The 23,789-nt window shown below is 34.7% G+C and overlaps 5 protein-coding genes across 5 annotated transcripts; 1 reads left to right on the top strand and 4 right to left on the bottom strand.

Moving 5' to 3' along the window:
• Positions 1-604: 604 nt before the first annotated feature.
• On the bottom strand, positions 605-5,949 carry LOC125809717 (E3 ubiquitin-protein ligase SIS3-like). Its single transcript, XM_049489313.1, has 10 exons — positions 5,759-5,949; positions 5,596-5,634; positions 5,237-5,303; positions 5,076-5,149; positions 4,376-4,514; positions 4,203-4,295; positions 3,869-3,934; positions 2,190-2,309; positions 1,941-2,054; positions 605-1,218 (listed from the first exon to the last, which is right to left on the bottom strand). Exons 1-10 carry the CDS (start codon positions 5,779-5,781, stop codon positions 841-843), a joined length of 1,113 nt encoding a protein of 370 aa, XP_049345270.1. The 5' UTR covers positions 5,782-5,949; the 3' UTR covers positions 605-840.
• A 4,416-nt stretch (positions 5,950-10,365) lies between these two features.
• Positions 10,366-14,740, top strand: LOC125809689 (serine/threonine-protein kinase STY13-like). Its single transcript, XM_049489284.1, has 6 exons — positions 10,366-10,998; positions 11,720-11,841; positions 12,923-13,119; positions 13,219-13,393; positions 13,786-13,920; positions 14,128-14,740. Exons 1-6 carry the CDS (start codon positions 10,656-10,658, stop codon positions 14,332-14,334), a joined length of 1,179 nt encoding a protein of 392 aa, XP_049345241.1. The 5' UTR covers positions 10,366-10,655; the 3' UTR covers positions 14,335-14,740.
• A 174-nt stretch (positions 14,741-14,914) lies between these two features.
• Positions 14,915-16,575, bottom strand: LOC125809765 (bidirectional sugar transporter SWEET5). Its single transcript, XM_049489363.1, has 5 exons — positions 16,184-16,575; positions 15,880-16,096; positions 15,608-15,769; positions 15,400-15,519; positions 14,915-15,282 (listed from the first exon to the last, which is right to left on the bottom strand). The coding sequence occupies exons 1-5, from the start codon at positions 16,261-16,263 to the stop codon at positions 15,145-15,147; spliced, it is 717 nt and encodes a 238-aa protein (XP_049345320.1). The 5' UTR covers positions 16,264-16,575; the 3' UTR covers positions 14,915-15,144.
• A 143-nt stretch (positions 16,576-16,718) lies between these two features.
• LOC125809686 (protein DELETION OF SUV3 SUPPRESSOR 1(I)-like) lies at positions 16,719-19,249 on the bottom strand. The gene is made up of 3 exons (XM_049489280.1): positions 19,137-19,249; positions 18,866-18,968; positions 16,719-17,020 (listed from the first exon to the last, which is right to left on the bottom strand). The coding sequence occupies exons 2-3, from the start codon at positions 18,957-18,959 to the stop codon at positions 16,890-16,892; spliced, it is 225 nt and encodes a 74-aa protein (XP_049345237.1). The 5' UTR covers positions 18,960-18,968; positions 19,137-19,249; the 3' UTR covers positions 16,719-16,889.
• Positions 19,250-20,411: 1,162 nt separating this feature from the next.
• Positions 20,412-23,667, bottom strand: LOC125809674 (uncharacterized). Its single transcript, XM_049489266.1, has 4 exons — positions 23,219-23,667; positions 22,567-22,647; positions 21,175-21,314; positions 20,412-21,077 (listed from the first exon to the last, which is right to left on the bottom strand). Exons 1-4 carry the CDS (start codon positions 23,531-23,533, stop codon positions 20,831-20,833), a joined length of 783 nt encoding a protein of 260 aa, XP_049345223.1. The 5' UTR covers positions 23,534-23,667; the 3' UTR covers positions 20,412-20,830.
• Positions 23,668-23,789: the final 122 nt, after the last annotated feature.

The raw sequence follows: 23,789 nt of genomic DNA, 5'->3' as shown, positions 1-23,789 counted from the left end.
TTTGTATGGCTGTAAATCATTTCATTAAGAGTAAAATTAGTATTTTAAAGTTAAATTCTTATGAAACGTGTCATTCTTTTGGAACTTGACTAAAAAGGAAAGTGAGTCATATAAACTGAAACAGAGGAGTGTGGTATAACTTAATATTGTATAAATTATACACAACAGCTGTACAGCAGGGCCCAAGTGTAAAGTTTGTTCCAAAAAGGACAGATGCGTCATCTATTTACAAGTGGTTCTTGAGATTAATTTAACTTTGCAAGTGCAAATCAAGTAGACTGTTGAAGTTTAAGCCCAAAAAAAAAAAAGGTAGACTGTTGAAGTCACATCATACTTTATGATAAGAATTGGAAACCATGCCTTAACTTGGGGACCATGTGGCAAATTACATGGCCTTATCAATTGATTTGATTTGATTTTATAAATAGACAACAAACAACAAATATACCTATGTAGCATTGAGCTGTTACACTTGAAGTTGATTATCAACATGGAGACAGCTGTTTTTCCTATAACACATAAAATAGTGTATATAACTACTTTAGTATTAACAAGTAGCAACAGATACAGTTTTACTGATGGGAAACTCAGTCTTGAAGGTTCATTTAGACACGGAATAAACAGTATGTGAATTAATCGATAAAACTCGTGGTAAAACAAACATATATTGCTCCATCTGAACAAGCTGGCTGTGAACATAAATCATTGCCACCACATTTCCAATTGATGAAATTTGGTTGCAATGAGAAACCACTACGAACACTGGACAATGACTACAGGTTGTTAGGAATCACCAAGTTAGAAATTTGAAAAGGTAAAGAACCTCCTCTGGAAGTATGGTTATTGCTCCCTCGGAGACTGTTCCACTACAACTTGTACAGGTTCCACGTTTCCATGACTATGAGGTGTGGATGCTTGGTTGCTGATATCAGCAGGATCTACCTCACTGCCCAGGCCAGCATCCTGTGTGTGTACAGGGCGGAGCAAACCTTGCATTCTTAGCAGATAGCTCTGGCTGGAGGGTTGGGATCTCACATACTGTGCTGCTGTCACAACATTGGCTGTTGACCCCTCTGAATCGGTTCGGATATTGGATAAAGCACTGAGATCAAGATTTGGAAAGACAGAAGAGCGGCATCTAGGGCATTTCACATTTAGGCGAAGCCATTCATCAATGCATTCCACGTGAAAGTTGTGAGCACAAGGCAGACCACGAACCTGCATATGAAATCTTGTAGTAAGATAAAGTGATACTCCTGCCTAAATTAAGCATGGATGTAAGATTCGTATGCATCTGATACCATGATGTTCTAGTGTTGACTTTTTTAGGGGAACTACCATCTCTCTGACACCAAAAGAAGAGGGGGGGAGGAAACATGCCTTTGGGTCTGCTTAATTAAAAGCAGTATGCATTCAACCTCAGCAATATCCCCAGATCCCTAACTCAAGTGTAATCTGTAGGCTGAGTAATAAAAAAACAGAGAATCGACAAGGCAGAATCTCCTCAAAAGTGAACCCAAACACAAATCATCCTACTTAACAGTTATGCTTTTGCTTTTTTCTCAGAGTGAGCTAGGGATATGGACATTACATGAAAATAAATACTTCCATACTATTTGACCAGGCACCTTTAAATTATATCTCCAGTAGTCTCACACAATTTGATCTAATTTACTCTGTAAGGATATTAAGGAATTAATTCAACTTCCATAAAATTAGTGTGCTAGAGCATTGGCTAGGTACTCAAATATAATTTTGCCGGAATCATTACATCATGGTATGCATTTGAACACACTTGAGAATGCTCTACAAAATGTTAACAATTTCAGTCAAGTTATATGTTTAAGGGCATGGTGGAAGAGAAAAGGTTAACCATAAGAGTTCTATTTTTTTTCAAAGGAAGTACAATAAAGTAGTATTTACACAAAAGAGGCAGTTACCTCATTTCCCATGCGAAACTCTTCCAAACAGATAGGGCACTCACTACAGTCAGTAGGAACAGCCTTCAGCCGGAACTTTGGTAGTTCCTGAATGAGTGCTTCCACTGCTTCTGTCTGTGTGCCAAATAGAGAGATACCACCAAGTTAGGATGATCCAAAAGGATTTCAGTTGACCAAGCGTAGCATGGAGATTTATGATGACCACTGACTAATGACTCCAGCTATTGATAGCAAAATGTTACTTGTTACCTGAGCTTGGGTTAAGTAAAGTCCTGGATGATAAGAAGTAGCATCAGGGCCCATTGCTCTCATCTCCTGTCCTTCTGCTGCAAAAGTCCAATCTGGCACTCTGATCATGTCAACCAGCACCTGTATTGAGGCAAAGGTTAAACATTTCACTAGAAACAAATATCTAATTACTATATCATTCTATGAGAAGCAAAATCAGACATCTATTACCGATGTCAAACTATGTGTTAAGAAAAACGAGTCGGGAGTGATACCATATTAAGAAAAATGGGCCTTGAACTTAACTCTAAAATCTAGCTCATAATGTGAAGATTGTCTAAGACCATATAAGGATACTACAGCTTATACCCTCACCTAATTTGGGACACTTGACACTATGAAGGTTCAAACTCTAAAACCTAAAAAGTTAGATAGAGTCCAGTTGCACTCGGCCTCAAAAGAAGAAACAAACTAATCTGAACAACTTAAATTATTTGAGTTCATTCTTGACATTGCTGTAACTTCCTAAAACTAGCTCACGAAAACAAAATTGTTGAAGTGCTGATTAGTGAATAAATTTACTAGATTATATCATGCCAAATATCTTACAATAAACACTTCTATTTAATTGTAAATCTCCCCGCGGAAATAGTATATATCCAGTAAAGTAACTCGGAATTGATCATCTTACTCCTGTGATGACTTGAATTGGAACAACCATCCGAACCTTAAAATCAGACCACTAGTTAAGCTAATATGTCTTATACTTATCAAGATCTATACAAGAAGATGCACAAGACCATGATATTTAACCAAAAAATTAGAAGATAAAGTAGTGACAACTACAGAGTACCACCATTAGTGTGTATAAGGAAAGGAAAGACAGTTGCAGTTACAGTTCTTGTGGCACGAGTACTAGGAGCTTTCTGTAATCCTATTTTTTAATCACTCTGATTTCATGCCCAAGTCAGATATGACATGATAAAGTTTAAGCGTCAATATTCTCATATCATTCGTGCACTAGAATTTTCTTTGGAAAGAGGCATCAATTTGCAGCTTTACACATTTTTTTACAAGATCAAGATTTGTGTGTCAATAAGCTTAATTACAACAAATATCAATACACCAACTATGCTTCAATCCAAAACTAGTTCAGTCAACTATGTGAATCCATTGACTAAGCGGCTCATTTGAGACAGTAGCTAGCTTCAAACTTCAATTGAACTACTGGAAGCACCAAGAAAGATCCACATCATCTCTTTGTATATTAGACAATGCCTATTTTTCACCAACCAAGGTCAATTCACAGACACGTAGCCTCATAGCTTAAAGAAATTTGATGTCATTAAAGTGCATTAATCCCCATGAGATATTAGAAAAATGTATACCACTTTGATTTTCTTTTTCATTTCAATTTTTGGTACTTCTATGCAAAGAGCTGGTGGAAGGGGGTTTAGGAAACTTCAACACACAAAAATCTGAATCAAAAGAGAGCACCTTACACAAGTCCAAAAGCAAGGCTATCAATGCAAACTACAATCATTATTTTTTCACATCTAAGCCAAGAAAATGGAATAATGGGACCTCAAACTTTGAAGGAAAAATCAATTTAACATCAAGAGATAGCACGGGTTACCACAAAATTTTAGCTAATAATAATGATGAAGATATAACAATACAATTTAGGTTCTAAAGCATACCCCGAATTCGGAAGTAGGAATTCCTTGTTGAGCACGTAAAGAATGGGCTTGCCTTCTAGTTAACCACTGCAAAGAGAAATTTGACACTTAATAGATGTAGTATTGATATCACTTCAAATGCATAAAAGTCATTTGTTAGACCATGGACTTCTATGTGTACGTACGACAAAATTACCCCAAGAAATAATAAGAAGTTAGGGGTATTAAAGGTTACTATCCTTCTTACAGGTCGTCTCAACAATTTTTTGGGAAAGAAGAGGCCAACACTGCTGTCGAAATTGAAACAGGTAATCAGTTAAACTTTTTGGACTAGATTTTTGTCTGGAAGACTAACCTTCCCAATTGATATGCAAGCTATGCCAATGAGTCCACAGTAGCTGAACAGCAACCAAATAAGGAAACCCCACTTTTGACCTTCTTCTGGCAACTGAAAGAATTAGACAATCATATCAATCCTAAGGTTTCAGACCAGAACATCTGAAGTCAATGAGATCTTCGGGAACTTACACAGTTTCTCGCACTAGTGAACCATAAAGTCCCGATAATGGTCCAAGCCCAAAGAAAAGGATACAGAAACAGGGCAAGAATTGAAAGAACAACTATTCTTCCACGAAAGCGAGTGTATCTCTGCTGCCAACCCAAATCCCTAAAATTTAATAACACCTATACTTCAGTCCTTGTCATCTGAAACCATGATTCATATCGGGTAAGGAAATGACCATAAGATCCTCATGTTAACCAAAATAATTTAATGAAAATCCATTAACTATTAATGTCATGTGTCACACCTAGCTTTGATTAAAAAGTGAGAGGGTTGAACATCAAACATGATTCTAAAGGATACTCCCAATCAAAGTAACAACTCTGGACAGGGGCAGATGAAAAATTATACTATGAAAATAGGGCAAATTAAAATGCTTTATTTTATTTTATTTTGCATATATATAAGTTGTTGAATCCCTTGGTATTTTTTTTCTTTCAACCCCTTTTTGGATTCCTGGCTCCACCACTAACTCTGCATGATATTCATACTACATGCACAAAAGAGGAGATTGCCAACCACCTAGGTAAGACTAATATCAAAATTAACGGACTCTTAATGAGGGCAAAACTCCTAAAAATTAGCTCGGGACGAAGGAGAAGACAAGTAATGACTTTTTGTAAGAAAAATTGGAAGTATACTATAGTCCTAGAGAGGTGGCCTTACAATCCCATTCCAGCAGCAAGTCCATTATCAACAAACATCAAGAGCCGAAAAAGAAACACTGTTGTGTAGTCAACCTGGATCAGCAAGAGGGTAAACAACTGAGTCTTTCCAATAAATACTACACTAATTTTCAGTAAACAAAGCATTGCTTTAATACCCACCACTATCCAAATGTGCAACGGATATATACAAAGATGGTACCGCTTCCAATTTATCGCCACAATGATTCTAATAAAGAAACAGTTAAGGAAAGATAAAACAATTCAAGACAAGGAACACCAAAGCTACAAGCCCGGGAATCTTAGTAGCTCAGTTGCGCTTGGCTATCTGAACTTTCACCAATTTTGGTGAGAGTTCCAATCTCCCACCTTGTAATCCCCTACCCCCAAATTCTTTTTCAAAAAAAAAACAAAACCCCAAAGACACTAGTCAATGAAACTATATATGAGAAACCCAATTCAGAATCCAGGGTACCTCTCATTTACCGAATGGAACTCAGTGTGAATATTGAAAAGGATACATACTGGTTGCTAACATTGACAGGAAGAACCCATCGTACCTGCAAAATTCAGTTTCAACACCAAACATACTCAATAAAGTTATCTTGAATCTTTACAAAGCAAATTTCTTCGAAAACTACAAATTTTAGAGTTAATAAAATATGGAAAATTTCAAGAACTGACCATTTAAAATCTGCCCCTTTCATTTCACTAAGCAAATGTTTGAAATTGGAGCGACCAAACTGAAAAAAATTCGAACTTTTTTAGTCGCCAATTTTGTTATAGTTCAAGAATCGATGAGTAGGTATTGAAGGAAAATTTTTGTACAGATTTGAAGGCTGTCGTGGAAAAGGAAAGTAAGAATTCTCCGGACTGAACAAGACTGTCTGATGTCATCCAAATTATATATTTGTCCACATATATATTAAAAGAAAAAAAAAAGTTATGTAAAAAATTATTTTTTTTATTTATTGCAAATAATACCTCATACTACAGAATTTATATAGGTTATAAAAATAACAACATATTTTGTGTAATTCCACGAGTAAAGTTTAGAATTGTGGATATGTACATAGTTATCAGCACGGTATGTAATGTACATACCAAAGTCTAGCAAGGGGAAAGAAAGCACAATGCCGTTTATCAAAACTCTATTGCTTGTTGGAAAGGTTCAATCGAGGGAGAGAAAAACAAGAGAGTTTCACAACTAAATTTGCTACAAATTTCAAAGCATAGCTATAATTTTAATTTATTTTTTTTTATGACAAGGGAAACCCGCCGCTACCCTTTGGGTGTGCACCCCCGCTCCTATGCAATAGCTCGCAAACCACATAGCTAGCTATTTGTATACGATTTATGAAAAAATCATAATAAATTACCCTGTTTGTATGTTGGTAAACGAAATATACAAACGGAGTTCTAAAAAATTCATAAATGTATAAATACAGAATTTGTATATACTTACCATATTTATATATTCACAAGCAAAATACAAACGGATAGAAATATACAAAACGCAGCCTCCATAGCAAATGGAACTATAACTATGCATCGCAATTATCAAAACTCTATTTATAGAACCTTATTATGTCTATTATATTTTCTATTTCTGAAATTTTCTCTCTTAATTATTGTAAATTTTCCATATTGTCTTTCGTGAATCAAACTTGAGTATTGGGCCGGGCTGTTTTTATCACCTCGTTACCTTCGCTAAATGGGCTGATACATGGGCTGGGCTGTCAATCGGATCAGGTATATTCGGCCCAAAATTCTATTCATCTATTTTTGATTTTTTCAAGTAAAATAAAGACATGTTTTTATATTCTCAAATCTGATTTAATTGGATAATTCTACCTCTCTTTGATGGTACTTGTTATAAACATAATTCAAATACCTTACCATACTTCTTTACAAGTATATCTAATACATTCTATTCTACTAATTAATATACACATCAAATGCCAACAATTCATACATTTAAACTAACTTCGATTGGTTTAATTAGGTCAATTTTTTGTATCAAAAGTTCATGGGAAACTACTTATAATACATTCGATTAATTACTTGATCTTTGCCCAAACTAGACGTATTGTGGTTTAAGTCATGATCAAAACTCATAATATATATTTTGACTCAACAGACCTCACAGATTTGTCCCTTGAGTTATTGTCATCATTAAACCCCAAAACATGCATTACATCATGTGAATTTATATTATTTCTTATAAAACTTTTCATTTTGATATGAAAAATCTCTTAAAATATTATGTGTCATTATATTAATTAAAAATTTATCAGTCCTTTTATTTAATCCGCTCTCATCGACCTACCCTCCGTCACAAGGGAAGTAAGTTACGTTAGAGGACCAGAACAAAACTTGTGCTTGTGATTTGTGAATTGTAAAAGTCAAAAGAAGTAGGCTTCACATGCAAACTGAATTTTTCATCCCTTTTGTACATCTTAATTATTACTACTCACTAGTTTTTAATTCTATGACTTGTAACATCAAATTTCATAGTGGAAAGGATTTTATTCAGTTCGAATCGAAAAGTTATATTATAATCCAAAAAAATAGATCTATAGTAATTTTGAATGTCGGTGCTATTTCTAAGGTCTAGTTATGAAATGAGTAATTCAAATTAAATCGTATTAGTATAAAGACTTTAAAAAAAAGAGCAAAAAATAAGAGAATACGAAAGAGTGTACTTTTGATTGGTCCCCCGGGCCCACCCCTATTTCAAATGAATAAATTATGAAGAGGTCAGTCAAGTGATTCGTCTAAAACAGTTTTAGATTATAATATTTCGTTTTTATTTATTTAAAAATTCTACTAGAAGCAAAAAATAATGGAAAAAAACATTTTGCTTTCCTAATGAAGAAGTAAAAGATTTCTGACATGAGTTAATATACAGGTAATGGATATTGCAAAAATAATGTTACAAATTCTCTTGATTGGAGACAGTAATTAGTAGTGTTTATTTAATGATAAAGAAGAAAGGTTGTTGAAGAAAAAATCCAAAAATGAAAAGTTGAAATGAAATACTTATCCATGTTGTATATGATATCTGTTGGCTACATCACATGATGGTTCAATTATTGGCAAAAAGTGGGGAAAAGAAAAAATATTTGGAAAAATATATATATTAGTAATTTATTATTTATCACAAGAATTGAATGCATGTATGTAAAAAAAAATTGGTGTAAATTTAAATTAATCGAGTAAATGGCGTGAAGTTATGTATATGTGTGTATATATATATATATACACATATTATGTCTATTTATTTAGTTTTTTGCCTTTTTGCTTCATTAGGTACAACTCAAAATCTTAGAATTGCAAAGTTACCATATGAACAACTCAACGTGATTACGTGAACAAATGTATAAACAACTCTTTTATACCTTTTTTGGCAGGTGAAAATCAAAGCACTTGTTTGTTACTCATTAAGGGCTCAGAGAATAAGTTATTTTGAGATTATTATTTCGAAATAATTATTTTATTATAGACCACGTTATGGCCGATGGGATTAGAAAAGAAGCAACGGATTGATTAAGCGCATTAAGTGGGCCTTAGCTGGCTGACCTGATTTATCCCTTCTCGTTGGATGACCGTCCCTTTCTTAGACTTGGTGAACTCTTGTGTCTAGGTTGAGGCTCGCTCATTAAAGTGTGATTGTAGATCTGGTCTTTCCCAGGAAAGAAAGCTATCAGTCACCCAGGAGTATTTAGCCTTGCAAAGTGGTCCTTGCTGATTCACACTGGATTCGATGATTCCTTGCACCCACTTTGGGAAGTTTGTTAGCTTCCTCTTTCTTCTTTAAGTATACTTAGACTCAATTTAGTTGAATTCTCTTAAGTAAGATTTACTTTATCTAGGGCTTGGTCTTTTAATATGAAATATAAATAACACTATTTTTTTATAATTAATATCGATATAAATTATTCCATAATTTTATCCCAACTAAATATGAATAAACTCATTCTAAAATTAATTTTGAAATTCTGATACAACCATAAAACTTGCCCACTTAAGAAAGCTGCTCTTGAAATTAAAAGGGACAACAAAGGTCAACCCTGACATTTTAAATTTAAAAAATGCTATCGTCATTATGATTAAATTGCGAGGTTTTAACTAATCAAATTTGTTTGTTTTTTTAAATTAAAAAAAATCTAAAACATGATTTTGTAAAAAACAAAACAAGTTTATAATAAAAAAAGATATTCATTAAAATTGAAGTGCAATACAAGATTCAGATTCAAGTTAGTAGGTATATACATACGTATTCAATTTGAATTAAGAGTATATATTTATAGTTAAAATCTTTGATATACGTATTTTATTTATAGAAAAGTTGAACCTATCTTCAAATAAGTTTGTTCTTTAATATATATATATAAAGATTGTAATGATATTTTGTGTCCATTAATATAACATTACGCATTTAAGTTTTGTGCATTGATAATAAATATTTTTTCTTAAACATTGTTACTAAACTTTTTACAACCACATATAAATATAGTAAATTCCACATCCGAATGAGAATGATAACCTACTATAACTCATTAAATTGAATCAATAATTTAATCTTATTATTTTTTATATCGATTACACACACTTCAAATTTTTAAAAAGATAATATTTTGTAAACTATCAATATATAATTTTTTCTTTTCATATTATTATATCATCTTTACGTATTGTAGATAATATCATATCTTATTTATAAGATTTTAGATTTTACGAGTTATTTATTTATATCGATGACATATAAAAGAAGATAGGACTTTTTCAAGGAAAAATTACCTAAATGCACAACTTATTTTACTATATTCTCTAAAATTTTCCATCATTTGAAAAAAATTACAAAAAATCCCTACTTTACGTGATGTATCATCAGTTGATACATCACTTTACGCGATGTATCGGTTGGATACATCACTTTACACAATATATCGAGACATACGCGATGTATCGAGATGTTACTTTACGCAATGTATCAATCGAATACGTCACTTTACGAGATGTATCGGTCGTATACATCACTTTACGCGATGTATCATGACGTATGCAATGTATCAAAATATTGAGTGATGTATTTGAAATCGAGACGCGATGTATCAAGACGTTTTGGGATGTATCCAGAAATTCCACCAAATTTAAGGGATTTTTGTAATTTGAAAAAGAGTAAGAATATGATATAATTAGTTTTTAATACTATAATATTTGTATATGATGTTCCATATTCATATTAATTTGAATTCATATCAAATAGGGCTTATTTAGAGTAACACGATATTTGAAATCGAGACATCTGATTAAAAAATATTAGGAGATTGGTGGGTCAAAGAGCACACATTGTCTAGAGGCAATTCCATGTGCCCACATGGCATTGCTCTTCTCATAATACTCTCTTCTCTTCCCCCTTCTTCCATACACATACATATTATACCACAAACTCTACTCTCCTCTCCTTGCACCATATACCCCAACAAGCCCTTCTTCTTCTTTTTCAATTCTTCTACTGTGAAACTGCTAAAAATCCAATCTTTACAACTTTGCAGAAGCAAGATTTTGAAAAAATATGGAGAAGGGCAGTGATGGGTTTGTGAGAGCAGATCAGATTGATTTGAAGAGCTTGGATGAACAACTGGAAAGGCATCTTATCAGAGCAAGAACTATGGACAAGGACAAGAATAAGAAGAAACCACAGGATGATTCTTCCATTAACTACAACATTTCTACTGCTACAGTGGCCAACCACCCCACCATCCCCAACCCCAACCTCTCCCTGTTTAGCTCATCTGTTCCTAGGCAAAGATATGAGTGGGAAATTGACCCTTCAAAGCTCATCATCAAAACTGTTCTTGCTCGTGGCACCTTTGGTACTGTCCACCGTGGCATTTATGATGGTCAAGATGTTGCCGGTCAGTTCTTCATTTTCCAAATAATCTTTTAAACTACACAATTTCTTGTATTTAGCTTTAAGATGACAGAATGGTAAAAAATGGTTCTTGCAAATACTAAAGACTTGATTTTTTTGCTTGTCTGGTGGAATTTTTGTGTTACGGTCCATATTAATCTTGTGGGGTTCAGTTTTAACCTTGTGGGGTTCCTCTGAGCTGCTGGAATAATGATACTTTTTTTTTCTTTTTTCTTTCTGGGGTTGTTCTTGTTGTTCATTTTTTTTTTTCCTTTTTCTTGATTGGTGTTTGGGGGTGGAGGGGTTTGGATTTTGCAGAATACTGGTTAGTCATTTTGATCTTTTTCTTATGCAATCCGTGAATAGAGGCACGGGTTTGGCTTGAATTTCTTGCAAGTTGCAGATGACGGCATTAACTTGGCTGTGTCTTGCATTTGTTGCTGTATATCTGAACTTTCATGTGAACCAATCTGTTACTTATTTAAGTATTAAAGTAATGCATGCCATCTATTATACAATTCTGGATCTCATTTTCCTGTTCCCTCTTTATTGCAGTGTTGGTTTTATTGTCATTGTCATTGCTACAGGGAATTAACATTGTCCAGACTTGGTCTTTTTTCTTTTGCCCTTTTTCCGGTTCAATTTGCAAAGTTTTGCACCAGTTAAAAGGGAAAAAGGGAGAAACTAACTTTTAGTTAACATGTGATTTATTTTGTGACACTTAGTTAAACTGCTGGACTGGGGGGAAGAGGGCCACAGAACAGAAGCTGAAATAGCATCACTAAGGGCAGCTTTTACTCAAGAAGTTTCAGTGTGGCATAAACTTGACCATCCTAATGTAACCAAGGTGACGTTAAGCTTCTTCAACTCATAATGTGTAGGAAGGGTTTAGAGCTTGTTGAATATTGCTGCTTGTTGTTTAAACTTCATAGAAATATGCCTGGAGTATATGTCTAATTTTGTGTACTGTCTCATTTCAATCCTTAAAACTGTTATATAAGAGTCATTTTTTTTTATGCACATGGTCGTCAACGCCCCTATGTGTGCATGTTGAATTCTTTTTGCATGGTCCAAGCACTCAACCATAGAATTATAGGGATTCTATTACCTGTTCAATTGTATAAAACACCTCATCTAGCTTTTAACCATCAGCGGGTGATGGGAGAAAAGTGTTACCCAACCTTCACATCGGTGAAGTAACTGTTGAACGAAAAGATGCCACCAAATAAATTCAGGAAATGATAACAAAACATTACAATTCTTGACTTGTGTATTATTTAAGGTCTGCTTGATTGGAAGATTATATTTTAGCCTTAACAATCACCTTACAATGTTATCACTATGTTTCAATTCTGTCATTCTTTCTAAAATCCAAACAACTTTTGAGTTCTTATTAAAGTTGCAAACTCTGAAAATTTGCTGCATTTGAGCTGTCGCATTGCACAGGGAGTGCAGAGTTCTTTATTCTTAAAACATCATTGCCAAGGCTCTTGTAGTAATGTGGTTTACCTGAGATAATTTATTCATCGATGTAGCAGAAACCTATGTAAGTAAAGGAAAAAGTGTGTTCCTTCAGGGACACTAAGAGTTATGTGAAGCTTTCTCATGCTGTTATTGGTAAGAAAGAATTTCAAGTCGAAGTTTACAACAGGTGTTCTACTTTACGGGCTACTATTAATCTTTATTCATTATGTTCTGATGATTGGATGCATTGCTTTTTAGTAGCTTATATTGAGCATGATTAAAACCATGAGAAATATATAACTTTAATTTGTCCGGGTTCTCATCTGATTTAACTGCCAATCATTTGCAAGAGCACAATTCCTACAAGAAACTGCATATGCACTGATTGTTGCTTAGATGCAATCATAGCTTATTGATAAACTGTTTATCTTACATAATAAAATAATCTCTTTCATGTAGTACAGTTCATCGGGGCGACCATGGGGGCTTCTGGTCTAAATATACAAACAGAAAATGGTCATATTGGCATGCCTAGTAATATATGTTGTGTTGTTGTGGAATATCTTCCGGGTGGTGCCTTAAAATCTTACCTTATCAAGAACAGAAGAAAGAAGCTAGCATTCAAAGTTGTAGTGCAGATTGCACTTGATTTGGCCAGAGGGTAAGTTGTACCTAGTTTCTTTTCTGCCTTTCTAACGCCCAGGTCTTTATCTAGGATCTGTCATTTATCTCAACCAGGTCAATCAATTGAACTTTGTAGGTTAAGTTACCTTCACACTCAGAAGATTGTGCATAGAGATGTTAAGACAGAGAATATGCTGTTGGACAAGACACGTACTGTAAAGATTGCAGACTTTGGGGTTGCACGAGTTGAGGCCTCTAATCCTAATGACATGACGGGGGAGACAGGAACCCTTGGCTATATGGCTCCTGAGGTACATATTTGAACTGGAGTAGGATTTTTACCTTTTTTACAGATAGCTTTCACTTATGTCTGTTTGCTTGTTCGCTGTCCATTAGATGATATACTCTAATCACTTCTAGCGCTTACAAACCTATTTTCCTGCTATCTCAATGTACCTGCAATGCATTAAACCTGTTGATCCACTATAAAATGAAATCTGATAGGTTAAACCTTTATGTTGAATATTTGTTACAGCGCCTTTTTGTTTTTGTCTAATCTTCCTTTATAACTCCCGGAAGAGGAATGGTAAAGATTAAGGACTATAGTCCCCAAAATCAAGTTAATTAATAAAAATGTGATCCAAGAATAACGCATTGCTGTATATGAAGTCGAGCATTTTTGATATATGTGCTTAAACTGCAGGTTCTCAATGGCAACCCGTACAACAGAAAATGCGATGTGTACAGTTTTGGCATTTGTTTGTGGGAAATATACTGCTGTGACATGCCATATCCTGATCTCAGTTTCTCAGAAGTGACTTCAGCCGTGGTTCGCCAGGTAAAGTCTCTTAGTTTAGCACTTTTTGGAGTTCCAAAAGAAACAGAACTAGTGATGTTGCCAAGCACATGATATATATAGAGAGCACAGAAAGAGAAGAACATATATATTTTTCTCTTGTAGTGACTAAGCTTGTTGTAAACTGAAGACGTTTAATATTTTTTCTTGTTTCGAGCTCCCTTTGTTTAATGTGGTTTATTCACACAGAATTTGAGGCCAGAAATACCAAGATGTTGCCCAAGTTCCCTAGCTAATGTGATGAAACGATGCTGGGACGCTAATCCTGATAAGCGACCTGAGATGGATGAGGTAGTATCCATGATAGAGGCTATTGACACATCCAAAGGAGGGGGAATGATCCCCGTTGATCAACAACAGGGCTGTTTCTGTTTCCGGAAGCATCGTGGACCTTGAACACTCGGAATCCGTGCAGATATACATATAAAGAAGTAGGTTAATTCTATCTCAACTACCAAATATTTCAGAGTCCTGAACTTATACAGTGCCTGATTCTCCTGGTGATTGTGGATATTGGCTGGCAAATTGCGCTGCATTTCTCAATTAGATGGTGTAAAGCTTATACCTTTCTTTTCATTTTCTTCATTTCACTTGTAGTTGTTTGATTTTACTTCTTTTAAATATATAATCTTCCCCAATATTTGACATTGGTGGTTTGGATTTCAAATGAACTACCATCTTCTTCTATGTATGATTTACATAAGGATAATAGTCAAAACAAATTGAGGGAATTTGCAGCTTCCTGTAACATTTCAAGTGATGCAACCAAATATTAGTCCATGTTATCTCTATTGGTTCTTTTTATACCATTCTATTGGAATGAATTGATTGTGTCCCATAGCATTCGATAATAAAGATCCACTAAACTCAGTACCTCCCTTACTAGTACACCAACTAGATTCATACTCATTACATATATGCTCACTTAACAACGATAAGGAAGGAAATTTATGGATAACGGGATATAGAAGCCAGGTGAGATGATCAACTCTTGCCATAAGAAAAAGATGTCTACAATAGGAGATCTCATGCATATATTAACTGATTTGCTTTAATGAAATAAAGTGAAAATGTAGGGTAAATACATCAGAGTATACTGTTAAAATGGTAGACTTTTTCTTTTTCTTTTTCTCTCTTTATCACACCACATATATATATACACACTTAGAAAACAGTGTGGGAGTTTCATCTCTGCAATTTTGTTTATCAGACATCTGACTTGGTGGATTTGGAAGTACTTAGTTCAACCTCTTTTTCATCCTCATCCCAATTTGTAGTGCGGTAAAATGCTGCAAAGAGGATCAGCTGCACTAATCCAGACAATGAACCCAATCCATTGGGGATCTGTTTTATTATAATCACATACACAAAAAAAAGAGACATGTTAGTGTCTTAATTTTACTCGTCACACTCTGAACCTTTTCACATAAATTAGAACAGAAAGAGTAATAAATTGCGTACCAGGATATAGGGATCAAATTTGAGGAGTGCATAGCATGCCCAAACAATGCCATTAGCAAAGTTTGCTAGTGACAAGTAAAATGGCATGTATTTTACACTCTTGGTGGTGATCACCTTCTTCTGCTCAATACAAAAGAGATTATATTAGTGCATGTGGTTGCTTAATGTTGTTATAGAAAGATCTGACTAAATTGATAAACAAACTTACCATGACGGTCAGTGGTGAGGTGTACATGATGACATTGAAGACTATAGCCACAATTCCGATAAGCATTGATCTATCCTTGGTGCCATGGAGGAATGTTAGTGTAACAAAGATGAGGATTGCCATGAAGACTGCTTCAACAATCAAAGCAATTATGATCTTTTGCTGCAGGTACGTCGTAGCAATGTGTTAAATTCTATATGTTAGAAAAAGAGTAATTTTAACTTATTATATACATAGACAGTAAGCTCGTATATATATATATATATACATACGCGCTTAGACCAATCGGAGTAGATGAAGAAGATTGAGACATAGAGCAACTCAATAGCAAGACCAAATCCATTAATGGTGATGACAAGAAGACTGTCAGGGTGAACAAATGGCATGCCATAAAACACCCAAACTGCACAATTCAGAACTGTTGCTATATAAGGATCTGGCTTGAATTCCATCACTGACTTTGCTTTCAAAATTTTCACAAATGTTGGCCTGCATGGAGAGGAAATTTCATAAATAGCGATATTTTGAGCCCTTAAATTAAAACATACGTAAGAAAAAGATTAGAGATGAACTTACCCTGGGGACAAGAAGAGGAAGAAAGATATGACATTACCGATAATTCCTACAACTGTTCTAATAGTGTCTGGATCTGCCATCTTTAATTTTTAAAAAATTTATATGATGCTAGAATTACAAATTTAAAGCTAGGAGATGGCAAGTATTATTGATTATTGAAAATTGCAATTTGCATGGAGGCTGTATTTGTTTTATTGCTTTTTTGTTTTAGACAGCCATGCATCCAAACAGCAACAATATTCACCAAATGTTTCAGCTAATTCTCCTTTTATAGGCCTTTATTGAGAGGTTAATTAATCCTGATTAATGGTTGATCCTTATTACTTGCCGCTTAACCGATATACCTCTCTTTTCGCTTATCTTCATCCACTAAATTAATTTATAACCAATTTATTTAAAAAAATAAATAAATGTTAAACTATATTATACGTGGATGATAATTCTCACCTATTTGTGATACATTTCACACTCAGACAAAAAGCAATTACACATGCATGGTAAACATAAGACCAACCTCAAGGTTTTTTCGGCTAAAAACTATGTTCATAGAGAACAGCATTACAGATTAAGAGCATCCAGATTTATCAGACTAAGGTTCATCGCGTTTGGTGAAACAAAGAGTACTACCATAATGGGAAATATATGAACCCGAACAGAAATCTGTGGTCAAATCTTGAGAAAGAGAAACAATCCTGTGAAGGTTTGGTTATTTCTTCTCCGTGTTGCTTTCCAGTTCCCTTTTCAGTTGTAGAGAGAAGTCATCATTGACATCATCATCATCCCAGTCGTCTTCCCACTGCTGGGTAGCTTCTTTCCCTTCCTTTTTCGCCTCCCACTCTGAAAGATATAGACGTCAACACCACATGTTAATGAGGAGGTAAAGCGGCAAATTAACCAGAAAATCAAAGGCAAAGTGGTCATAGAGTCTCAAACTATGTTGTTTGGACACTCCAAAAATACTATTGCACTTGTGTTGGATCCTCCACAAAAAGGCACTACTTTTGGAGGATCAGACAAGGAAGTGACATTTTTGGGGAGCCTAAGCAACATAAGTCTCAACTTAATAATAGATTTTCCAATTTATACATAATTAAATAAAAGATAAACAAGAAAAGGAGAATAATTTAGTTTTTTAGGGAACAAAATCTAAGATGATTTTTTTTGTGATGGGTGAAACAAAACCTAAGATGATTAACTGTTCTCCAAATTGAGAAGATTGTTACAAAAAATCAATACCAACGTCACTTGGAACCAAGTGCCAGAATCAGACACTATGGTTTCTATGAAGTTCTTGGGAGTTGTCATTTGGTAAGTTAGAGGAAAACCTATCTTGTGCTTGCATCACTGAAGTTCTTTTTAATAACTAAGAAATCCCTGGAGGGCAGTGGTGCACGGTAAAAACTATATGGCTAACGGGACCACCCTTTTACCCTTTCTAACATGGCACCAAGCACTGGGTTCAAAACCATGACATTTTCCTAACTCACATATCACATGTTGCACTCTTACCACTAGACCGAAGCCCTAGGGACTAGTGCTTGCATGACTGCAGATGGGGAGATCAAGCAGTTAAGATATGTATAAGAATGAGTGAACTAATAATTGCAAAATTGTCAATCTCCAAGAGTTAGGTCTTCCTGCGCATCTTGAACTGAGAGGTTTGGAAATAAACTTGCTATCTCCAAGAGACCTATTAGAAAACTAAACAAGAACAGATGACTATTATTCGTGCACCATTCATCTCCATATTAAATAACTAGGGCAATACACACAACTACTTACCCACCCCCACCCCTTGTGTTGACATAAAACCTCAGGGTTCAAACAGAACATTTCTATTTCTTAACATGTAAGTAAGGGTGTATCAGACATATGCAATATCCTAAACTAGTTAATAATGTCAAGAGAAATAAAACAAACAAATTTCCTATTAATTTGATATGACTGGGTATTGTCCCAAATTTTCCGCTGTGAGGCAGCTTGAATCAACTAAACAATGAAGCTCAGGACCAGCAGGAAAAAAATCACTTTGCAAGCAAACAAAAGGAACAAACTACCTATTCACTTATATATATTCATTCATATCAGAACTTCAGGTGAGCTAGGACACCAAAGACTACTAGTATCATACAAAACAAACTCAAAATTCTCTTCTGAAGTGACAAAGTATAACAGGTATATTGTTTATTTATTTCATCTAGCAAAAATGTCTTAATTTTTAGAATCAGCAATGCTAAAAAATCAAAGTATTGCAACCAGAGGCGCAACACGGCATTCATGCAAAACTCCTTTTGAACAGGACTTCATCACAAACAAACAGAGTTTGCACAGTTATCAACCAAAAATCGTCAATCTCAAACTAGTTAAGAGTTAATCAAATGAATTCTTTTCATCCAATCAGCTCTACTCACTATTCAAAGTATTCATCATAGTTTGACTATTTCACAGTTCGATGCCAACTTACTGAATCAATCCTTCTCAATACGGATTTGCTACCAACTATAATTTGCAAAACTCACATAGGCAGAGTTTGCACAGTTAGGATAAAGCTTATAAAAGTATAATGATTCCATCAACACTCAAAAAACACATCGATGCTAAATCTCAAGTTCCAATGCAGAGATAATCATCAAGAGAAAAATGAAAAAAAAAAAAAACTAATAATAATGAATTTCAACTCACCTTGATCAATGTCAAACTCTTCAAATTCGTCATCGTCCTCAAACAGATCCATTTTCACATCTACAGTTGCTGGTTTTGGTTGTTCCGTTGCCATTATGATTTACTAACACAGAGGACAAATTTACACTATCAACAAACAACTTTGAGATTGGAAAAAAGTATAGAAAAATCCAGATGCTAAACCCTAGCTGCTGTCAATCGAAAACAGAAATGCATATGCTTCAAGTAAAAATTGAAAATCAAAGAGAAAAAAATGAATAATCGAACTTACAGTATGTTGCGAAAATGGACGATTAATGGTTGGCTAATTTTTCTGGGCTGTGGAAGGAAACTTTATATTTAAACCCGCGAGGTTTTCTTGGGAATGGGGACAACTATTTAAACTGGCGAGCCAAGTAAATCTGACCCGAAAATGAGTGCAATTCAATTCTTTTTCTTTTGTCCTTTTTTTTTTTTTCCCTCTATGATCTCAAGTATTATATAATAGAAAATATAAATTAAATGTTCTTTCATTCGCCACACGAATGAATCCTACTTTGTATTTTTCAGTGGACAGTCATTTGTCTAAATAGAATAAACGTATAGTAACTTTCTCTCATAACATAATGAAAGCAAACAAGATAGGAAAGGTAATATATTGAGCTAGGCTTCTGTTATGCACCAATGTTTGAAGAGGATCATTAATCATTATCAAAAGAAAGAAGAGCTATTGGTCAGTTTCCTATAGTTGATCGATAGAGCTCGATCGATTGAGACATGGAATATGCGACCGATGAAGGGATCTAATTTGAAAAAAGAAGTCATTTGTAGACTTATTCCGACATTTTACCTAAAGACAAGAGATTCATAGAATGAGTTTAAAAAAGATACTCATTGCACATATATCATTTAACGAATTACCCGATTGCTGATTCACTGCAACTACAGATTCAAATACATATTACTTAATGAATTCATTACACATTTGAAATTATGAATTCCCAAATTTAAATTTGATTAGGCTCAGTTAAACATACTGTTCAAAAGGCTTCATTTCACCTTACATGACAGGTGGATTTAACACGAGGTTTAGCATTTGATTATTATTAGTGATCTGTATATTTAAATTAATTAATTTTTTCAGCACGTGTATGACAAAACATATAATATACGATCTTGTAAAGTACTTTTAATATTATTAAAATAAAATTTTATATAATTAATTATACAGATAATAATAAGGTTCAAATTTTATAAACGATCAATGTGGATCACGTAAGTTATGTCGAAGTCAAAATGACAAAGTACTAGTAATAACTGCATGATCATATAAACTTAAAAAAAAAAAAAAAAACGTAAGTTGCGTGTAATTAACTTTAAAGATTTTATGTACTTTACTATTCTAACTAAAGCTCGATGCATAAAATATCACGTGTTCACGCAGGCCACATCCCAAGGGGTTAACTATTACAACTTCATTTGGGAAAACAAAAAAAAACTACATTTTCATTCTAATCTCATTTTCTACCAAGGCATGATACCTAAAGAGGGGCAAAAATGTAGAGAGTTGCAATTAAACAATCACATTAAGAGGAGCTAATTCATGTAACATCTCCAATTTGTTTATTAAAATGCACAATGAAGGTATAAATATGAGCTAGTATAAGTTATTTGATCAACAAAACCTTATAACGTCTACGTTTTTTCGAAATATTTTACTAGGACCTACCATACAGTTTAACCTACCATCCCCAGGAAAAAAGGATATAGCTCCAAAATCACAATCTCTACACTTTGTGGAGCAAGGAAAGGAAGTTAAATCTATGGCTAGCTGATGCCATGAACCTTAAAGAGCAACATATGCTGCAATGGAACGGCGAAAATTGACTAGTTCAGCTCCTCTACAAAATGTTGCTGGACTTGACTTCAATCAATTATAGCCTTGAGATTTTTTCTATGTCACTAGTCACTATGCTTTTCATTTAGTCATAAGGGCATAAGATCTTGGGGATCTCTTGAGTTCATGGACTGAATGCATAGCCAATGAGGGAGGAAAAAATATATTGCCATAAACACAAGAACTCCAAGATCAGCCTCTTCACCAACTGCTGGCCGACGAGGTTGAACCAAGTATATTTGGGTTGCACACCATAAGCAGTATACGGAAGCAATTACCAACATCAGCTTGACAGAGTTGATAACTCGTAGTTTGAGCAGTTTGAGCGGCTTCACTCTGCAAGAGAATTACGAGCAAAAATAAGACATGTTAACGACAGAGCAAGCGAGTGAAATAAAAACAAAATCTCATTGAATAATCCATCAGCAAACACCTGTTGATGTAAATAAAGTCCGCGATCAAGCAGCTACATAAAATGCAAACCACAACAACAGCATCTGGATTGATTGGTGCTCGACCTTCCCACCAACCTGTGCTCAATATCCAAGTGTACATAGTAGATTTCCCATTTTCCTGTTTCAAGAGGTATAACTTATAAGGAATTAAACAAAAGGGATTTGCTGATTTCAGGTAGGAGACAGAGAGAGAGAGAGTTTGTACTAAAAGCAAAGAAAAGATGCACTTTGTTGTTAGGGAAGTTTTGAACTGCATTTATGACTGACAGAGATAAAAGCATTTGATATATGGTCTCCAAACTAGTCTTAGAGACATCAATAAACAGGTGATTTGGAGATCAATATGACCTTTCTTAGAGAGCTTTAAGAAATAAGGATTAAGCCATATGAACTATAAATTGGAAGTAGGTGAGTTCACTAGTTAAAATAAGTGACTTATAGTTCACTAGTTAAATAACAATCTACGCTTCCAAATAGTAATAAAGTTTCCTCCTTTGTCTACAATGGTACAACAACGTCTAATTGCCACCTTCCTCGAGGATTAACATACTGCCTTGACGGGACACACTATTATAGTTTTTCCCTTTCATCTCACCAGTCACAAATAATTATAAGATGATTAGAGGCACAGATTTATATATACATTAATATATTCAGAAAAATCTTTTCTCTTACAAGACAAGGATGAGTCTTCGAAAAATAATAGAATTTTTTTTAATGCGTACTGTATAATTGTGTTAGTTTCCTTCTTGCGGGAGGACAGGGAAGCAACCACTTCATGGTCCCTGTTTACCTCATCCTCCCCCGTTCTATGCCTGAAAGTTTACAGATGTGACTCATTCATATTTCCCCTCCCGTAATACATAACCAAAGTAATTAACTTGTACAAGCTACTTTAAAAACTATATTTTTGATAAGGAAAGATACTTGTATAACTTGAAACTATCTTTGCTACAGCAAAATTCTCTTCAGAGACCCAAAATACTCTTTTATTTCTTAATCACACAACAATATTTATACAATGTGGACTTACAAAGCCTTTCCTCGAGCAACAATACCAGTTCGAGAACCACATTCAAGTCAGTAAAAAGAATAAAGACATACTATCAGCATTTGTAAACATATCATACAATTCTAGAGGGAAACAAAATTTCTCTTTTATGGAACTAGTAAGACCTTGATGACTCCGCATTAAATGAGGACCAGTGCAAAACTTTTTGCAGGCACATTCACAACGCTACTTGTGCTAAACCTTATATGCAGTTCTACACTACGCTGCCATTTTCTCAGAAATTTCACCAAGATTTCATAAAAAGGCCAGAGCAAAATATAGCTCACAAGAAACATGACCATATATGATCAGACATTACCTCAAACAAATGGTCCAAGAAAAAATGTGACAAAGAGCCAGCAGCCGCCAGGAAAAGACACTGTTTTCTCGTAAGCGGCACCTGTTTGCATAGAAAATCACAATCAGCTACGAAAGGGAACAGCAAAAAAGAACGAAACAGAGTTAGCCATGTCCTCCTAAAAATAGTAGTTTTTCTCAAAGGGGATACACCAATACAATCAAAATTCACAATTCAATCAATTCCCTCACACAAAATTGAACCAAATAAAACAAACATATAGAGAAGCTGAGAGATTAGGGGGCTAACCCCAGAAACGGAACACAATCAGCAACGAAAGGGGAACGACAAAAATGAACAAAACAGAGTTAGCCATGTCCTCCTAAAAACAGTAGCTTTTCTCCAAGGGGATACACCAATAGCAATCAAAATTCACAACTCAATCAATTTCCACAGAGGAAATTGTTAGTAAAACAAACATATAGAGAAGCTGAGAGATTAGGGGCTGACCCCAGAAACGGAATCAAGCCTAAACACGCAATTCAGCTACGAAATGAACGAAACAGAATTACCCATGTCCTAAAAACAGTAGTTTTCCGAAACACAATCAAAATTCATAATTCCATCAATTCCCACACACAAAATTCTACCAAGAAAAGATAAGGGGGCTAACCCCAGAAATGGAATCGAGCAATCCCTTCTTCAGGAGAAATTTGGAGACAGAGCTGTAAAGCATGGACATGGGGATACCAAGAATAAGTATATAATAAAAGGGGTCATGGATCCAGGGCTCAATTGCATAACCCAAAGCACTTCCTAACCCAAGGGTTGATGTTAGCCACTCAGAGAAAGATCCAATGTCCGGTCCAAAGAAAGCGTTAATGGAATAGGTAAGGCAGTGATGAGGACTAAACCGGCCATTAGATACACTCATCAATCCTAATCCTGAACCCAATGTGTACAGCATGTGCGGTCCCGGCCCTGGCATTTCTGTTTGTTTTTTTGTGAATTCCGCTGCAGTGCCTGTGCATATACAGTGAACAGCAATTTCTGCAAAGCAAACAAAAACAATCTTGAATTTTGATCGTTTGTTGAAAGGGGAAGAAGAACCGGCCAGGCGATGGTAAGCTGTAGAGTTTCATATATATTACCTACGGTATCGGAGAGTTACATATACCTATTAATTTACAGATGAAATTTTGATCTTTGCCCATGTTTTTCGGCCTTAAGTCCAAGGCTTGGTA

Source organism: Solanum verrucosum, unplaced genomic scaffold (assembly GCF_900185275.1).
Source record: "Solanum verrucosum unplaced genomic scaffold, falcon-dt-bn FXZP01000121.1, whole genome shotgun sequence".
In the NCBI taxonomy this organism is placed as follows: Eukaryota; Viridiplantae; Streptophyta; class Magnoliopsida; order Solanales; family Solanaceae; genus Solanum; species Solanum verrucosum.
The sequence above is the reverse complement of the archived record's forward strand: the minus strand, read 5'-3'. Positions and strand labels throughout refer to the sequence as shown.